At 41.7% G+C, this 13,051-nt stretch overlaps 1 protein-coding gene across 3 annotated transcripts in view; it reads right to left on the bottom strand.

Moving 5' to 3' along the window:
• Positions 1-13,051, bottom strand: part of DCLK1 (doublecortin like kinase 1) — a 408,479-nt gene that overhangs the window by 50,384 nt on the left and 345,044 nt on the right. For all 3 annotated transcript variants that reach the window (XM_019498283.2, XM_006260172.3, XM_059716001.1), the window contains 3 exons: positions 11,367-11,475; positions 6,957-7,014; positions 3,255-3,374 (listed from right to left, as the gene is read on the bottom strand). In XM_019498283.2, the coding sequence (XP_019353828.1) occupies positions 3,255-3,374; positions 6,957-7,014; positions 11,367-11,475 (287 nt within the window). The remainder of the gene's footprint in view (positions 1-3,254; positions 3,375-6,956; positions 7,015-11,366; positions 11,476-13,051) is intronic.

The raw sequence follows: 13,051 nt of genomic DNA, 5'->3' as shown, positions 1-13,051 counted from the left end.
AAATATTAGTGGTTCTGTAACGTGCCAACTTCTGCCTAGCTTATTTACACAACAGGTCACCATCTATTATTTTGGCACAAGGGACAAGCTTAAGAATGCAATTCCAGCCTTACCCCTAATTCTGTCTCTCTCTTTTTTAATTAAATCAGACTAACAGCCTTTGAATATAGTTTTTATAATCACTGCACAGAAAGCAGCAAGTTTGTAAGTGCAGTAGCCAATTTATATATTTATTACTTTGTTATGTAAATGATATAATCTTTCTTTTCTTCTGCAAAAGTGAAATCATATCCCTGAGCAGTAGGGGAAATGCTATAATAAATCTTACTTGTTAAATTGACCAAACCCATGTTATGTTTGAATAATAATTTTGTTTGGTTGTGTAAAAAGGCAAAGTGCCAGAGACCAAATCTTTGCTTCTTTTTAAAAGTGCTGCTTGCAGTGTGTTTATATTTGTATTTATGAAGTGCTTTTTCTTACACTTCCCCAAGCAGTGAATGACATGCCTGCCATGAAGTGAGAGCAGCACTTGCGGCAGCTATTTATGTCAAACATGTTACTGCCAATTAATGCAAGGTGGTATTAACTGAAACTGCTCTACAATATTGAGCCTTTTCTTCTTGAATTTCTTTCCTGTCTGTGAGCTTGATTTAAACTCAGGTCTTCAAAAGTCAGTCAATAACAGATGGTTAATCAATTCTAACAGCACACGCTGTGAAATGGAAACAGTCAGCAATTGTTGAATTAACAATTAATAACTTTCCAGAAAGACTTTCCTTGATGCATGCCGAGTACAGCATAACAAGGGTTTTTTTCCCCCAATTAAATATTAATGAATGGAAGAGAGATTCAGGGAAATAAAATTAACGTCTAATTAGGACAGTTCCCTTATTGCCCCTCCCCTTTCCCCCATATACAAATCAGGAACTTATTCAATCAATGTGCTCTAGGAAATTCAGACTTCATCTAACGTCTTTGAAAAAACCTCTTAAAACATGAATATTGTCACAACTAAAAAAAAAGAAGAGGCAAACCACAGAAGTAAACATCACACCATGTGCAGAAACCCTTAAGAATGAGAGTCTCTCAACAGATGGATGCTTTCTCTATTGGAGAGAGCAGAGAGACAGTGAAAGGAAAACACATTTTCCCAGGAAGTAATTAAAATGGCCTCTTCTCTTTATAAAACTCTTTTAAGCCACACCTTTTTGCATATATTTTCAGTTTACTACCTCCTGGTTTAGCTGACCACAAAGTGGATTATAACTTCTTTTTAAAAAAATGTTGCAGCATAGCAATTTTTCAAACGCAGAGTGACAATGGCCGGGTACAAACATTTTCTCCTGGGAGAGTCAAGGGTCTCCCAAAAGATATCATGAGTGTATAGATGTTTTTCTCCCAGAGTAAAAATGGCCAATTTGGGAGAAAAAAAGAACCCTGGCAGAACTAGGGTTAAATCACTACCAGGAGAGTTGGTCCTGGGAGACCAAATGTCTATACATGCTGACAATGCAGTCTGACCACGAGCCTTCTGGGTTAGCCAGTCAGGTCTGCCCTATGCTGTCATCTGTTGCCAGACAGAATACGGAAGCCTGCAGAGCATACTGAGATGTGTGCACAGAGCCCCCACTGGCTGCACAGTATCAGCACAGCAAGCTCTTCACTCTTCAGGGCCTTGGCACTTGAATGTGTGAACCTGGCCCTGGGTCAGTTTTTCTACTACGAGAACAAACCTACGAGAATTCTCCCAGATTATTTAGGCTGTGTACACACATTCAAATAAATTGCATCTTTAAAATCTGAATGGATGCAGGATGCTGCTGGGGCTAGAATATTTCAACAACCTGAACTCACTTGCTTAAAGCAAATTTGAGCATTTCTATACTACACTGTAGACCACTGGGTGAACATATCCTCAGTGGTTGTCAAGCATCAGGTTGGATGAGGTATGGCCCACATTTGGTGCTTGATCAGCACAGCAATCAGAAGGGACCATTCTGGACTGCAAAAAAAGGTTCCTTTGTTGGACCCCAGCAACTGAGTTACCTATTTGGGAACCACGCAACGCACAACAGCAAAAAGACAAGATGGTTGAGGTGAAGAAAGAGACAGCAGGGCTTACTGTGCCTGTCTGGGCTTACTAGGCACAGTCTGCATTGTGGGTACAGAGACTGCACTTATTTGTTCTCTGTTAAGTTGCAACTTCATGGTGTCACGTTCAGTCCAGTGCCTGCCTGTTAAGAACATGGAAGGAAAAGAAGAGTACGAACTTCCAATTCTAATATAGCTGGGAGGCAGTGAAAGTCTTTCTACAGACCATTAAGAGTCCTTTAGAGCTTAAGGGCCAGTATGGGGTTTGTACACACAACTGACTGACATGCTAATATTGTTGGCATAATATTGAGAAATTATATCTGAAAATTTAGACCTAAACATTTAAATTATTTGGTTTTCTGCCTCTGGGTAAAATAGCATTTTCTTCCTCAGTTCCTCTGTGCCTGGCATTTTTTCAGAGATGTGTAATTTAAATGAACTGCTAGCTAAATTCTAAATACATACTTTTGATTATCTGTAATATATTGGCCAGGAAGAACCTGAGCTTGACTTTCAAACTCAAGACTGAGTTTGTAGTGGTGGCACCTAGGGAAAAAAATCTTTGCTCTTATAAAAAGAATACGCTTGATGTGGAAATCATCGTGAAGACCTAAGAATACAATGCTGGTTTCCAAGGTTATTTTTCAGAACCACAGTTTAAACAGCAGCTTTTAAAAAAAATCTCCATTTAAATCAAGCTAAAAAGGCAGGCTTGATGAAGGGATAATATAAAGTTTTTATACTGGTATTTAGAGGTGCTTAAATCAAATATCTTTGATAGATTTAATGGTATAATCTAGGGCCCTTTTTTCTGAAATGGGGAAATAAGACTGGTAAGCCCCAAATTACTGTTTGTAGAGTACTTTCTGATACAGTACTCCAAAAGACTTGTGGATCAACTACTCTGGGCTCATCTAGCACATTCCCAGCTTCAGAACTGTGTTAGAAGAAACTAAAGGAACAATTATTTTCCTCATATTGTTTTGTAAACAATCTCTGCAGCTCCTAGTATGATTTAATGTGTGAAATCATGTGGTCCATCTACTCAGTAAAGTAAGGGAAAGTGTCTACAGCTTTATCATGTACTATGACTGAAGATGACTGACACAATCCTGAATCCTGGCCTGGGATAAATAAATTACCTTCTCCAAAATACTCACCTTCACCAGCTCCATGACTAGGTACAACTCAGTTGGCATGTCCATCTCCTCAATCAGAAGAACAATATTGGGGTGTTTGACTCTTCTTAAAATAGATACCTCATTCTGGATCATGTGTTCCTGCCAGACAGCAAACATTTTAAATGCATATGAATTAGTGAGGGAAAAACAAACAAGAAACCCCTTTGCTGCAACTGTACAAACTACTGCATAATCTACGGTTTTTGTTTTAATAGATTTTTTGGAAGTTTTTGAAAGTTGCAAATGATGTTTATAATGATGTGGAACATGTCTGACAACTAGAACACTATAATGAAAGAGGACGAGGAAAGAGAGGAGAATGAAGAAAATGAAATGGGGGAAGGCAGACCTGTTTCCATTGCATACAAAATGTTAATGATGAAACACCCTAATTTTTTTTCTAATGTAAAACATATTTTCAAATCAATTAAAAGTAAAACTGTGTATCCCCAAAGCCCTAATTATAGAATTATAAAAATCAGCAATAATTCAGTAGTGTAATGATATATATTATATGTAATAATTATTTTGCTATTTTCCCTACCATCTAAGGCCATGTGTGCACGAAACAAGAGGTGTGTGTGCACAACACTTTAAAGCGGGTTAAATGCTTTTGCACTGCTTTAATGGTGTTGGTGTTTGCATGCCTCGGCAGTGTATTGCAAGTTAATTCCAGCTGTTGTAGGAAATTCGGCGGCGTAATGTGCCTTAGATGACTTGAGGTTTTAGTCTGAGTTTTAGTTTGCTACCCCTACAGCCACGGAGTGAAGAACTGGGCTCCGTGCAGCTATGTGGCTCTGCAGGAAGCCCTGCAGACACCCTGGTAGGAGCCCGGGAAAGCAGGCTCCACCCAGGAAAAACGGTGAGCATGATCTCCCCCCACCAGAGCCTGGCTGCCCAGTGCTTCCCTCTGCAGCTACAGTGCCCTCCACAACTGCCCAAGCCGGGTGCCTGCGGGTGGGTGATGCCTGAGGGGGCAATGCCGATTCCATGGAGGGAAGCACCAACCCCACCCTGCCTACAGCCCAGGGACCACTCTGCCTGCCGGCAGCTCACCTTCCCCTCCCTGCTGAAGAGGCAGGTAAGTCAGCAGGGTGTGTGCATAACATGGGGATTTAATCAGCCCTGAATTGAAGCATGGCTTTTTAAAACCAACCACTTCAATTTAGGGCCTCTGTTTCATCTACATACACCCCAGGACCACAGAACTTCAATGCTTTAGTTAAAGCAAATGTACACCCACACCCTAGCTTAGCTAAATGCTGAATCAGGTAAGCACATCTTGCATGGTACTCTGCAGACTAACAGGCTTTCTGTTCTGCCTAGGACAGAGCAATACCCAGAACTTCCCAAACTGATGTTCACTTTCAAAACAGGATGTCAGTCTCTCAGGGTGAAATTACTCATTAGAGTTAGCAGCTGCTAATGGTGAAGAATGTTAGTTACTGTTAAGCTTAACACATGCTAGCGATCAGTCACACTAACTTGCACTGCTCAGACCTGCCACTAGAGGGCTGGTGATCAGGGGCATGGCTAAGGGCTGCAAGTCTGCTCTGTGCCTGCCCCATTCACCAACTCTCTATCCACACTGTCGCAGAGCACTTAGGTGCCCTGCTCCTAAGGAGGAAAACTGCTAGGGAAGGGACCCTAGCAGTGAGTGAATAAGGAGCCAGCTGTTGGTTGCCAGGGCAACCGAGCTAACTAGCAATCACACCTGCCAGCAGTCAGCTGACTGTAAGGGGCAGGGCCTGGCCCTTATAAAGCCCAGGGACTGAGGCCAGGCTGGCAGTTCCCTGCCAGCAACCATGGAGGAAGAAGCTCTCTGCCATGGGAGAGAGGAGAAGCCTGATACAGGAGCAGCATCCAACATTGCTGAGAGTCAAAGAGTCACTTGTAGGATCAAATGTTGTTATGGCTGGGTGGCTTCAGTTTGAGTTATAGCCGAAGGGATTGCATTTGCATTGCTGTTTATAACTGGTGGTTTGGGTGAGGCTATCAGGGGTTGGAGGAGGCCTCATAGGGGACTCACAGCAGAGTGTGAGGACCCTGGCGCCAGTGAGGGCATAGCATTCGGGGTGCATAGACCCCAGCCTCAGAGAGGGGCAGTTGAGAAGCCCCAGAGAAGGGGGCGTTGTGGAGAAGCCCCAGTGCGGGCGTGGTGAGCCCCGGAGAAGGGGGTGGCTTTACAGAAGAGGCCCCGGAGAAGGGGGCAGCTTTACAGAGGAGGCCGGAGGGAGCGCATAGAGAGAGACAGGGCTGTGGAGAGCCCGAGTGCCAGAGAGGGCATGAACACCAGAGAGAGGGACGGAATAACGCCCATTATATCTGCGAGGCTTGGGGCATGGTATTGGGGTGGTAGGAGCCACTCATAGCCCCTAAGGCTAGGGTGCAGAACGGGACCCCCGAGTGGTCCAGGAAACCACAGGGTTGTAGGATCCAACGAGAAGTGACCAAGAGGGCATAAAAAGGCAGCCTCCCTAACATATTTGAACAGCAAAGACATGGCGGGTGAGAAACTGAGGGTGCCCTTGGGCCAACTTGGCATGGGAAGGGGGGCCTTGAGGAGATCATGGCCCTCTTGCAGGACCCCACCTGTGACACACACTATAGCCTTGGGGGGGGGGGGGAATAGAAGGAAAAGGGACCCCTGCACCACTTGGATCACCTCATGCCTTCCCCTTCCCCCCCTGATCATGCTCCTAATCAGCCCCTTCATCCCCAGATCACTGCCCTACCATCCCAATCAGCCTGAAAGCAGTGGCAATGGAGAGTCCCACTCCTTGCCTGCTTCCAAGCTCTTTGCAGTCTGCATCACCCCCATGCACCCAGATCCAGCCCCCACCAGGCCCTGAAGCTTCCTAGAAGCTCCTTTCCCCCTCCACTTATTCCCCCCTTCCCCCTTCAGTTGCAGAGCCCAGCAGGGGGTGTATCCAGGCATGGGGGTGGGGGCAGTGAAAGCTACAAGGAGCCCAGGAGAAGGCAGAGAGGGGGAACCCCTCACTGCCACCACCACCATTCTTGGGCTCATTGAAGTGGTAGAGTAGTGATTGGGGGAGGGGGAGAAGGGTAGAGGGTAAGCAGAGGGGATGGCTGGGAGGGCAATTCAGGGGCACAGCAGGTGACTGGCACAGTTGGGAGGCAATCTGGGGGTGGAGGGGAAAATTTGGGGGGGATGGAAGAAACCTGGCATCTCCTTGTCCACCCACCCTCTGCCTCCCTCTGTCCCCTCCCTCTTCTCCCTCCACTCCTGCCCTCCCTCCCCACTTCCCCATTCCCCCATCCTCCTGGTCCCCCTGCCTCTCCCTTTGCCCTCCCTCCCAACTTACCCTCTCTCCACTCAGCTGCTTCCTAGCTGTCAGTCCTCGATGATAACTAGTCCATGCTTGGAGTGGTGCCTCCTGAGATACTGGAGGACCACAAATTGATGATTTTATCCCAGGTGAAAAGCCAGATATTAACTTAACTTGAGCTAGGTAGCATAGCTCACTGATGATCCTTGCCTAAAGTGGAATAACTTTAAGATGTTTGGGGGCATGTAGCCCTTGTTAACAAGCCTTAATGTGTGATCATTCAAGATTTAAGTGCACTTAACAAGATCTAACTGTAACATGTAATCTTACCCTCCAAAAAAACCATTTTGCTAGAAATACTTTGAGCCCTTATTTGATCTTTTGAACTTACTTTTCCTCTACATTTACTTTTTTTGATGATTTTCAGAGCATATTCTCTACCAGTTGACCTGAGGAGAGAGAAATTCAACTTTCAGTCATGGTGAACATTTTTTCCCCAGCAGATTCTGCTTTTGCCATTAAAGTAACTGTTTGCCAAACTTAGCAAATAACTTCAGCCAAAGAAACTGAAAAGAAATCTTGAAGAAGGCAAAACATTTCAATATCTTCTAAGTTGTTACTTTTTTTTAGTTTAAAATAATATCGGATTAATAATTTTTCTTTAATTAAAAAAACCCAAAGTATGTTATCCCTGGAGCATTAAAATAAATACTTTGTTTGAGTTAAATGAAACATTTTTTCAAATCAATTTTGTTCTGATGATTTTGTAAAGTTAGTTCTACTTATGACTTAAATTAAAAAAATATAATCTGAATAATTTTGAAAGGCATACAAATATATGGCAATCCTGTAGAGGTTAAAGACAATGTTGCTAGTGAGACGAAGTCTCGGGGCATAGAGAGATGATAGGAACAGTCCATAAGGGCATATAAAATATAATTTTAGGTTTTAATGCCTTTCAGGTAGCTATTAGAAATGACCATCTATGATCGCTAATAATCCAATATTTATTGTAAAGTGGTTATGCACTCAATTTGTTAAAAAACTAAATGTAATAATGTCTTTTTTAAAGCAAGTTACAACTCTGATTCTGATGGTTAACCGAGCTGATCATGAAACTCCATTTACCCAGCTCCAATTTCACTACAAACATGAAATGGAGATCAGAAACTAAAGTAAAAAACCTTTCTAGAAAGTATTGCTGTTTCACAATAATGTTCTAAACATAACTTGCAGTACACTGTCCTTACGTAATTACTTTAACATGCTATTGGTTAAAAATAAAAAGTCAAAATCATCTCTAAAATTTCACACAGCAATTGCTTCATTCTTCATCAAGTGAAACACAGCAACATTGAGAAATGTTAGAAGTGCATACCGTCTGCTGCCAAAAAAGGGTGCTCTGCCTGCCAAGTGGAAACATAAGTGAGTCATGAACTGAAAATATTGTTTTAAGGGACTGCTTGGACACTTTAATTGCCATACTGAAATATGCAGATATCTCTTAGTAATGGCATAATGCTGGAGTATTCATTTTAGGATGTATGGGAACATTTATAAAAGTGCAAAAAGTGACAAACTTAGTCGCAGTTGAGTTCTAAAATCAGTAGGGTCCTCAAATAGTCTACAAATTAAGAAAATGCGTAATAAGTAAAGTCTGGATGATGTTCATCTCTTCAAAACTACAGCTTGTCTATTAAAGGCCCCAAGAAAATAAAAAACAGGAACACCATAACATCCATGTTTTCCCCACTAGAGGGCTTCATGCTACAACTCTGAGAAATGGGCCACTCTTAGCCCTGAGGTGGCCTTGATGAGGATGAACTTATTCCAAGTACATACATGTGAACAAGATAAGGAACAAATGGAGATATTTACAGTGTAAATTTCTTTTTGGAATGTGGGAGGAGTGGGGCACAGGTGGGATGTGGGAGTAACTCAGATGCCTAGGGTTAAATCTCAGGTAAATATATTTTTTCATTGCCAGTGAATTAGATTGTTTGACCGCACTTTGAATGCTTTCTTTCTGTGACATGAAAGGGAATTAAATGCTCTGGGGTGGGTCTATAGACTTTTTACTCTGAAATACTGGAAACATTAAATAGCATGGAAATATGAAATTTCACAAATCTCTGAATGTTAGAAAACTAACATGTCTGAGAACATACTTGAAAGACACATTACTTATATAACTGAAACAAAGAGATAACAAGCAGATAACAACAGCCCTTTTTCGTTTGGCGAAAAAGTAAACAGAACCTAGGAAAATGCAAATAATTATCCTATTTCTCCTTATTAGCTGTCCAGGTACAGACTGTCCCAACCATTGAAATGTTGGTGGCTTACAGACCTTTCACTGGACATTCAGAACAATACCAGATACTCATTGTAAGACAAATGTTATTTCTTGCTCTTTCTTGAGCAACAAAAAGTTGCAGTGCAAAGTAGGAAATAGTGATTATTGCTATATAAAAGTTTATAACGATGGTACAAGTACCTGGTATATTGCTTGACTTTTGATTAATTAAAATAACCCACCCCAATAAGGGGTCAGTGCTTCTTTCCTTGAACACTTTAAGATCTCACAAAGTCCAATGAAAATTTTGGTGTGCCTGGAATGTGGGATCATGTTCATAATTATTTGTATAGAACATACGCATGCATATGAATAAATAATACATTATGTATGATAAATTGGAAATATGCAATAAATACTATGTATGAAGTCCTCCTGAAGGGCTTAAGAAGGATGAGCCAATCCTAGCCTAGTGGTTGTTTTTAACAGATCAAAATATCATTTTTGAACTTCTAATAGGACATGAACCACGAGAGCTTTCTATCAGTAGGAAAGGGAAATTCCCCCAGCTCCCTGGAGTCAACCTGCAAATGCCTGAGGTATTGGACTTTAAAATTAGGGCTTCGAAATGACAGTTTAGGTCCTTCTGGAAGGTGTTTTTCATTTATTAGTTTGACTGTTTCTTGTTTCCTAAACTCAATGATGACCTGGGTATCCAGCGTTACAGGAGGATACACATAAGGAATATTAACAGTTATTTTCTAATTCTCAAAATATTTCTAAAAATGTGTCTCATACACACCCATGGAATATACATGAAGGTATAGCCTGGAGGTTTTATCAACCCTCAACCAGACCACTGAATCATATAGTCCCCAAATAAAGGGCAGGGGTGGTTATGTTTCCTAACTCTTCTCCTTTCCTCTCCTTCAGGGGATCTTGACATGGGTAAGAGCCACAGGACACAAAACTTTCAAGAAGTGCACGCCCTGAAGTCAGTGATCTGTGCACAACACCTCAGTTCAAATAACACTTTGTCATTGAATGCCTTCTTGAAATAAACCATAAGCAAGAACTGAAGAAGAAAAAAAATAAGTGATGAACAGAGGGAATGAAAAGAGTGTTTATATTTAACTACTACTCTCTCTGCAGGGGTTACATTTAAATGGCCTGCAAATGGCATGCAGCTCACAAGCCAAGATATGGCCACCATTGTTATAGTGTATTCAATACATAGAGAACAGAATTTATTAAAGATATCTTAAAAGGGCTGACGTTTAACACTCCTTCATGGTGTAGCCAGTTCTAATATTACTGTTCAGCACCACTACATACATGCCTGTTAGGACCGTGCATAGCTTCGGTCTCTGACTCAATTTGGCACAGATTTGGCCCGATTCAGTGGCCAAATCTCTGAATCCGAATTGAATGAGAGGACCCTTTAATCTCTACAAATCGAATTGGAACCCTCCGAATTGATTCGGAAAAATTCGGAGATTCAGACATAGACACAGCTTTAAATGTTTTTTCTACATACCCCTAGGTAGCAGGTGGCTCATGAATGCTGCAATGCTGGGGCGCAAGGAGTGTCCCACAGAAGCCCTGTACCCCCCATGGCTGATCGCTGAGTTGGGGAGGTACGGGCCCCCCCCCCCATGCGCTCCCCTGCGGACTTCCAGTCCACTTCTGGGTTTGCTGCTGAGCACATTGAGCGCCCCCCCCCCCCCCCCCCAACTCCTGTGGTACACTCCATGCACCCCAGCATTGCAGCATTCACAAGCCACACTGGTACCTCGAGGTATGTAGAAAAAACATCTAAAGATGTGTCTGTCTGAATTTCTGATTCTCTGAGTCAGCATCAAATCTTCAAATTTGGCCAAATCAAATCAGGGACAGTGATCTGAATCAACAAATCAAATCACTGCCCCTGATTTGGGCCAAACCTGAATAGAACAGGGCCTGCTTTGCACACCCCTAATGCCTGTATAAGGTAGTTAACTGTCTTACTCTGAAGTCAGGCAAAAGGCAGGCCAGAGCATCTGCTGCAGGTGATGAAGTGAGCTCTTGCTTGTGAAATCTTATGTATCCCTAATTCAACTTAATCTAAAAGATGCATCTCTCCCCTGCCCTCTACATACATACCAATTTTGTGTATGTAATTTTCATCTACCAAATATTCTTGCAACAGACCTGAACTGTACTGAAGTCTGTTCTGACCAGTACAAAAAAGAAACTTCAAAAATACATAGCAAGAAAATAGTTTTCAATACATTATTTTAGTAAAACAAGGAAGATTTAGCTGAAAAAAATGGTAGAATTATGCTGAACCTAGGGGAGGAAAAACTTTCATAGCAGAAGTTATTAGACTACTTTTTCCATTTTTTACATCTGGAGTTGAGACATTACCTTATTCCACATGTCCCACAGTCTGCAAATAAAGATATGATCTAGGAAAAGCATAACATTAATGATTGCTTTTACAGTAATAAGCAAATAATGTCTCACCTTTCTATACACTCCTTTACAATAGCAAAATTTCCATCCCCTATAGTCCTTCCAACTTTATATCTCTCTGCTATTGACGCTGGAACCTGGAAGCCTTCCTCCAACACTTCTGAAAGAATCATTAATACATTTTTATTGGTAGTGAAGGAAACACAGATGTTGCACGTAACATGCAGTTTAGTCTATGGTCTAGAAAACTGGAAACCATTCAGAATCTATATCTCATTTACTGTACAGCAAAACTATGCTGCTGACACTGTATATACTCAACAGGTTTACACAGATAAAATGATGAAAAATAAAACTTCCACAAGCTCTAGACTTACAGACATCCAAGTTTTACATGAGTTACAGCTGTCACTGCAACAAGTTCACAGCATAATAAACTGCATTCTTTATTGTAAAAATGTCTTTGTGGTCTGCACAAGCGCAGTCCAGGCTTAGATAGAGTTGGAACTTCATGACAAAGCATGATTAAATATACGTACCAAAGAAGTCCAACACTCAAGCACTTGCTTTATTACATCCTGTAAACTGAGACATCCATAAAATTCTTCATGTGCTAAGTGCTATTTTCCCTCAATATTAAATACTTAATTTTTAAACAAATGTTCTCAATAATCTCACCTTCATATGCAACCTGGGCACCAGATGTTTAGGTATCGTCGTATTACACATTGTGCCTAAGCACAGAAAACATTAGTAGCTTCAGCTATTTTGGCGCACACAAATGCACCACAACTCTTGAAATGTTTTCAAAAGAGCAGTTTATCAGTAGCTAATAATAAAAGCTGAGACCATACACTTCAACTTACACTAATCACAACTGTACCACATAAAAGTAGGAAGTAGCGACTAATATCTACAAAGACTTTTACAGATGTGACTCTTAAATTTACATTTTAACAGCAGTAAATTTTAATTGGATTTCACACAACAGAGTAAAAAATGTGATAGAGTTCTTGGCATGAAAGATGTTCATTTGCTGTAATCTTGTGTTTGAGATAGAGTGCTGCACTTCGTGGGGGAGAGGGGACAGAAGGCATGTTTTGCCTTAAATTATAAATGGTACAGAGTTGTTTTTCTCAGGTAAAGTCATATGTACATGTGTGTTAGAATTAAAAGGATCAGACTGTACACTGCCCCTTAGCTGTCCTATCTTCACCCTTGGCATGTGGCAAGAATATTCATCTCTGAGCAAGAACACAAGGAAGCATGTGCCAGATCCAGTGTGTTTGTAGAACTTCCACAGTTCCATGTTCTGTGGCCATCATTTATCTGTTGAAGCCTAAAGTGATTCCCATACTTCTCATTAAAGTAGCTTTACATGCAAGAAACATTCCCTTGTAGACATAGTATGGAGGAGCTACTAAAATACCATCTTTTGCAAGGAGATTGAGGGCATTTTGGTAAATATCTTGGCCAGTTTCTAAACCAGTGGGGGCCAACCCTTTCGGCAGGCATGCCACAAACTAGCACTGCTCCCCTCCTCTCCCAAGTGCCACTCTAAACCTATTCTCTTGTCTGATCTGTTTCTTTGCTTTTTGTCCGGTGCTCCTTACCCAATCAGGTGCTTTCTGTTTCTTTCCTTGTACTCCCTGCCCCATCTGTTGTCCTGGTTTCTGTTTCCTGCCCTATCTGCCACTGTGATGCTTGTCTCCTCCCTGATCTGCTACATGCCACAC

The sequence above is a fragment of the Alligator mississippiensis genome, chromosome 1 (assembly GCF_030867095.1).
Source record: "Alligator mississippiensis isolate rAllMis1 chromosome 1, rAllMis1, whole genome shotgun sequence".
NCBI lineage: Eukaryota > Metazoa > Chordata > Crocodylia > Alligatoridae > Alligator > Alligator mississippiensis.
This window is presented reverse-complemented; position numbering and strand designations above follow the sequence as displayed.